The 6,439-nt window shown below is 37.2% G+C and overlaps 2 protein-coding genes across 2 annotated transcripts in view; both read right to left on the minus strand.

Moving 5' to 3' along the window:
* Nucleotides 1–384: 384 nt before the first annotated feature.
* On the minus strand, nucleotides 385–2,699 carry LOC107684412 (programmed cell death protein 10-B-like). Its single transcript, XM_016480672.1, has 5 exons — nucleotides 2,684–2,699; nucleotides 2,429–2,555; nucleotides 1,842–1,920; nucleotides 1,009–1,091; nucleotides 385–851 (listed from the first exon to the last, which is right to left on the minus strand). The coding sequence occupies exons 2-5, from the start codon at nucleotides 2,548–2,550 to the stop codon at nucleotides 770–772; spliced, it is 366 nt and encodes a 121-aa protein (XP_016336158.1). The 5' UTR covers nucleotides 2,551–2,555; nucleotides 2,684–2,699; the 3' UTR covers nucleotides 385–769.
* A 12-nt stretch (nucleotides 2,700–2,711) lies between these two features.
* Nucleotides 2,712–6,439, minus strand: part of LOC107684411 (programmed cell death protein 10-B-like) — a 7,652-nt gene continuing 3,924 nt past the window's right edge. Inside the window, exons 3-8 of the mRNA XM_016480671.1 lie at nucleotides 5,182–5,235; nucleotides 4,873–4,990; nucleotides 4,618–4,744; nucleotides 4,031–4,109; nucleotides 3,198–3,280; nucleotides 2,712–3,040 (exon numbers count right to left, since the gene is read on the minus strand). Of these exons, the coding sequence (XP_016336157.1) occupies nucleotides 2,959–3,040; nucleotides 3,198–3,280; nucleotides 4,031–4,109; nucleotides 4,618–4,744; nucleotides 4,873–4,990; nucleotides 5,182–5,235 (543 nt within the window). The 3' untranslated portion in view covers nucleotides 2,712–2,958. The remainder of the gene's footprint in view (nucleotides 3,041–3,197; nucleotides 3,281–4,030; nucleotides 4,110–4,617; nucleotides 4,745–4,872; nucleotides 4,991–5,181; nucleotides 5,236–6,439) is intronic.

Here is a 6,439-nt window from a genome sequence, read left to right on the forward strand (position 1 = left end):
TGCGCATAAGAGGCTTTCAAAAGTAAGAATAAGAAAAAATCTTACAAGCCACACATTTTTGACCAGTAGTGTATGTTTGTACATTACAGCAAATATGCGTGTTTTGGTTTTCAGTTTCAAAACTAATAACATTATGAGGTTGGGTGACACAATTAGACTATACTCAGCATCTTTCAGCCCAGGACACCCTCTTCTGCATCTACTCTGAGACCATTAAATATCCACTTAAACTCATAGAAAGTCGAAGAGCTCTTCCATTAACTGTGCTTCTTAATGTACATTACAGAGCAGAGCAGACTTCATAAAAGCTGTTTTTAACTTCCTTAGTGCATCTGTGGGGATATATTAATTGAATAAGTTAAAAACCTCCCGAGACAGAGAATATTAAACATTGGAAACTATTTATTGAACATTTATAACCAAATATCTGTTAAATACATCATTTATTCTTATTCTTTATGTCTCAATGACAAAGACAGAATACCAATATTTACACTTTGAATATGGAATGTTGCATGACACTTTAAGGCGCAAAGTCTTTTGGCTTTCGTTTGATCGGAACAACAGTGAAAGAAAAATGTAATGAAGCTGTCAGTAAGGGTGAAAATCATAATTATTCAGCTAAGAGTAAATTAACGTGTATTGAACTCCCCATTTCAAGTTCCTTCAAATGAGGCAAAGTTGATAAATTATACTTTGAAAAGACAAATATCTTTGTATATTACACATAACTGGCTCCACACTCCCGCACACGTCACAGCTCCGTCTCCTAGGCCACGGTTTTGAAGGTCTGTAGTATCAAGTTAGTTTGGTGGATAAGCCTGTTGGCACTGATAAAGACGTTTATTGCCCTGTGGACGGGAAAGAGAAAAGTCACTGCTCAGGACATCAATTGGCTGATCATTTTTCATTGAGAAATGCACTTTCATAGAAGATCTGTAAAACAGATGTCTGCTAGAAGCATAAGCACTGCACTTTAAAAAGACATCCGTCACTGTCCTTGCTTACTTTCCATCTTTAAAGTATGTTTTCAGCGTATCACTGAAGCTTTTGGAGTACTTCACAAACTCCTTCTTTTGGTGTTCAAGTGCCTGGGAAAAAAAGTTAAACATGTTAATATTTGGCTATTAAAAAGAATTGAGCTTAACTAGCAGCATTTGTGACATACTGTTGATTATGCAAAAAACAAAACAAAAAAAGGAGATCAAGGTTATAATGAGGCACTTAATACAATGGAAGGGGACAATTTTTTATGATTAAAAAGAAATGTGAAGCTTATTTTCTAAAAGCACTTACATTACATCTCAAAGAAAAGTTTTAATACAAAAATTTAAGTCATTTAAAGGTTTTAGCCATTAGGCTGTCATTGCAACAAATTTGTTACAAAGTATAATTAGATGAAACTTTACACAGAAAAGCTTAATAAATTATTTTCTTCACATTATGTTAACACAAATGCATCGCATACATTCTTACACAAATGCATCGCTTTTTTACAAAAAATGCATCGCTATGCTTCAGAAGGCCTTTATTCACCCCTGGAGCCATGTGGAGCACTTTTATGATAGATGCACTTTTTTGGGCTTCAAACTCTCGATCCCCATTCACTGCCATTATAAAGCTTGTAAGAGCCAGGACTCCAATATAGCTCTGATTGTATTTGTCTGAAAGAAGAAAGTCATATGCACCTAGGATGGCTTGAGGGTGAGTAAATAATGGGGTCATTTTCATTTTTGGGTGAACTATCCCCTTAACTTGTATTAATCCCAGAAAATTATTTAAAAAAAATATCCCAACCTGCTTGTGCAACAGTGAAAATCTGTGAAATAAGAAATACTTACCCTGCGATTCTGATACTGATATTTCTTAAACACATTGTTGACTGTGTCCAGCAGCTCTTTTATAGCACTGGCGATGTCTCTGTGGAAATCAGCGAAAGGTCAGGAGTGATGAATACATTTATGAACAGCGAAGCACTGACTCAGCAGTCAGGCAGTGGAGAGTGGCAAGATAACAGAGAGGAGAGTTCCATTAAAATGTCTACAAATTTTTCACGGTTGAACATCTCCTGAGGTCTATGTATCCATGGTATTGTCAGCTATGTGAGATCACTTAGTCAATTAATTGTTGGCTGATTGCTTAATTAAAACTAAAGTACTACACTTTAAACAAGACTATAAGGGGAGAAAAATCTATAGGCTCCAAACGATTTTGACTGCAGTTATTGCGTGATCATTACTCTAGTTTGTAGTAAGTAAGTACAACACAAGTATTCATTTAGCAGAAGCTTTATCCTAAGTGACATACAGTACACTTATTACTGGGACAATCCCTCTGGAGTGACTGGAGGTTAAGTGCCATGCAGATTACCGGGGCAGATCTTTAACCACTATGCCATCAAGGTGAAAACACGGGACAGGATCCTCACTTTATGGTCTGTAGGAAGCGCACTCTGTCGTTGATCTCGTCTGGGATTTTACTCAAGATATGTTTGAGGGCCCGTGCTTTCTCGTTTAGGTCCTGGAATTCCTGCTCTGGTCTTTCAATCATGTACTCTGTGAAATATGAATCACAAAACGTCTTAGGTTCAGATACTAAAACAGTCATTATTTGTATCATTTTGAGTGTAGGAAAGATTCAGAAATAGGGACTGTACCAGAAGCAAATAATATTATTTTTTTACCTTCCACGTCATCTGCAGCCAATGACACTTTAAGGCGCAAAGTCTTTTGGCTTTCGTTTGATCGGAACAACAGTGAAAGAAAAATGTAATGAAGCTGTCAGTAAGGGTGAAAATCATAATTATTCAGCTAAGAGTAAATTAACGTGTATTGAACTCCCCATTTCAAGTTCCTTCAAATGAGGCAAAGTTGATAAATTATACTTTGAAAAGACAAATATCTTTGTATATTACACATAACTGGCTCCACACTCCCGCACACGTCACAGCTCCGTCTCCTAGGCCACGGTTTTGAAGGTCTGTAGTATCAAGTTAGTTTGGTGGATAAGCCTGTTGGCACTGATAAAGACGTTTATTGCCCTGTGGACGGGAAAGAGAAAAGTCACTGCTCAGGACATCAATTGGCTGATCATTTTTCATTGAGAAATGCACTTTCATAGAAGATCTGTAAAACAGATGTCTGCTAGAAGCATAAGCACTGCACTTTAAAAAGACATCCGTCACTGTCCTTGCTTACTTTCCATCTTTAAAGTATGTTTTCAGCGTATCACTGAAGCTTTTGGAGTACTTCACAAACTCCTTCTTTTGGTGTTCAAGTGCCTGGGAAAAAAAGTTAAACATGTTAATATTTGGCTATTAAAAAGAATTGAGCTTAACTAGCAGCATTTGTGACATACTGTTGATTATGCAAAAAACAAAACAAAAAAAGGAGATCAAGGTTATAATGAGGCACTTAATACAATGGAAGGGGACAATTTTTTATGATTAAAAAGAAATGTGAAGCTTATTTTCTAAAAGCACTTACATTACATCTCAAAGAAAAGTTTTAATACAAAAATTTAAGTCATTTAAAGGTTTTAGCCATTAGGCTGTCATTGCAACAAATTTGTTACAAAGTATAATTAGATGAAACTTTACACAGAAAAGCTTAATAAATTATTTTCTTCACATTATGTTAACACAAATGCATCGCATACATTCTTACACAAATGCATCGCTTTTTTACAAAAAATGCATCGCTATGCTTCAGAAGGCCTTTATTCACCCCTGGAGCCATGTGGAGCACTTTTATGATAGATGCACTTTTTTGGGCTTCAAACTCTCGATCCCCATTCACTGCCATTATAAAGCTTGTAAGAGCCAGGACTCCAATATAGCTCTGATTGTATTTGTCTGAAAGAAGAAAGTCATATGCACCTAGGATGGCTTGAGGGTGAGTAAATAATGGGGTCATTTTCATTTTTGGGTGAACTATCCCCTTAACTTGTATTAATCCCAGAAAATTATTTAAAAAAAATATCCCAACCTGCTTGTGCAACAGTGAAAATCTGTGAAATAAGAAATACTTACCCTGCGATTCTGATACTGATATTTCTTAAACACATTGTTGACTGTGTCCAGCAGCTCTTTTATAGCACTGGCGATGTCTCTGTGGAAATCAGCGAAAGGTCAGGAGTGATGAATACATTTATGAACAGCGAAGCACTGACTCAGCAGTCAGGCAGTGGAGAGTGGCAAGATAACAGAGAGGAGAGTTCCATTAAAATGTCTACAAATTTTTCACGGTTGAACATCTCCTGAGGTCTATGTATCCATGGTATTGTCAGCTATGTGAGATCACTTAGTCAATTAATTGTTGGCTGATTGCTTAATTAAAACTAAAGTACTACACTTTAAACAAGACTATAAGGGGAGAAAAATCTATAGGCTCCAAACGATTTTGACTGCAGTTATTGCGTGATCATTACTCTAGTTTGTAGTAAGTAAGTACAACACAAGTATTCATTTAGCAGAAGCTTTATCCTAAGTGACATACAGTACACTTATTACTGGGACAATCCCTCTGGAGTGACTGGAGGTTAAGTGCCATGCAGATTACCGGGGCAGATCTTTAACCACTATGCCATCAAGGTGAAAACACGGGACAGGATCCTCACTTTATGGTCTGTAGGAAGCGCACTCTGTCGTTGATCTCGTCTGGGATTTTACTCAAGATATGTTTGAGGGCCCGTGCTTTCTCGTTTAGGTCCTGGAATTCCTGCTCTGGTCTTTCAATCATGTACTCTGTGAAATATGAATCACAAAACGTCTTAGGTTCAGATACTAAAACAGTCATTATTTGTATCATTTTGAGTGTAGGAAAGATTCAGAAATAGGGACTGTACCAGAAGCAAATAATATTATTTTTTTACCTTCCACGTCATCTGCAGCCAAGCGCAGTAGTGACTCTGTGAAGTTGATCTCGACGTTCTTCTTCTCCAGTATCTTCATGATGATATCCTGAGTGAGGCCTGGGTTCTCTTTCTCTGCCTTGAGAGGGTGGCGTTGATTGAAGAGCATTAAACTCACATCAGTAAACCTCATATTATGTTGAGCATGAAATTAATCATTTTTTAAAAACAAATACATCACAAGGGCCAGATGAAGAGAGATATAAATAAATAAATACTGTATCATCTGCATCTGCCAGCTGATGAATGGACACTTTCAGGAAGTCTTACTTTGATAAATGCTGCCCGCAACGTCTGTGCTGCTGACAGGTTTATCCCCTCCAACTGTCAGATGAACAAATTCAAAATCAGACATTTCATATTCACATACTTTATGATGAAATATCAACTACTTGAAGCTACACTACTGCTAAAAATGTTGGGGTCAGTAAAACTTTTTTCATCCATATTTATTAAGAATGCATTCAATTGATCAAATGTAACAATAAAGACATGTATAATGTTATAAAAGATTTCTATTTCAAACAAATGCTGTTCTTTTGAACTTTGTATTCAACATGGATTAAAAAACACAGGTTCTGCAAAAATCACAACTGTTTCCAGCATTGACAATAATACAAAAGGCTTCTTGCGCACCAAATCAACATATTTAGATCATGTGACACTGAAGACTGGAGTATTGGCTGCTAAATATTCAGCTTTGCCATCACAGGAATACATTACATTTTAAAATATTTTCAAATGGAAAACTGTTATTTTAAATTGCAATTATTTAAGTTTTAAAGGGGTCATATGATGCTGCTAAAAAGAACATTATTTTGTGTATTTGGTGTAATGAAATGTGTTTATGTGGTTTAAAGTAAAAAAAAACACATTATTTTCCACATACTGTACATTATTGTTTCTCCTCTATGCCCCGCCTTTTTGAAACGAGTCGATTTTTACAAAGCTCATCGGTCTGAAAAAGCGAGGTGTGCTGTGATTGGCCAGCTATCCAGTGTGTTGTGATTGGCCGAATACCTCAAGTGTGAGACGGAAATGTTACGCCCCTCACCATACTGTTGATGCCGTCTCCCGGAGCGACAAGACAAAAAACATGAAAACCCATTATAAACGAGGCATTTGTTGCATCCAGTGGGGACATAATTATGGATTATAATGACTTATACTGTCTTTTTACGTGTTGCGTTGCATCGCGCCGCGTAAACAAAACCATGTCTGCATTTGTGATCAGAAATGACAAACAAGCACTAACGTTATTCTACACTGCTCAAAATTCGCGTTTGAATCATCAGTGGCAAATCCTTTAAATGAAAACGTACTTACAGGCTGTAAGTCAGAACAGCCGGCGGCGGGCCAGCGTGAGCTGAGGCGGCGGGCCAGCGTGAGCTGAGCAGCACTAAGTTGATGTATTTCCTCAGCGACCAGCACAGATCAGCTCTAGGCATGACGAAGCGGATATTGTCCTCTTTTGGAAGACCAAACAAAGTAGTTTCGCTTTCACAACGAAAAACACAGCGGCCTAGCG

This window comes from Sinocyclocheilus anshuiensis, unplaced genomic scaffold, assembly GCF_001515605.1.
Source record: "Sinocyclocheilus anshuiensis isolate Anshui unplaced genomic scaffold, SAMN03320099.WGS_v1.1 scaffold301, whole genome shotgun sequence".
NCBI classification, from domain to species: domain Eukaryota; kingdom Metazoa; phylum Chordata; class Actinopteri; order Cypriniformes; family Cyprinidae; genus Sinocyclocheilus; species Sinocyclocheilus anshuiensis.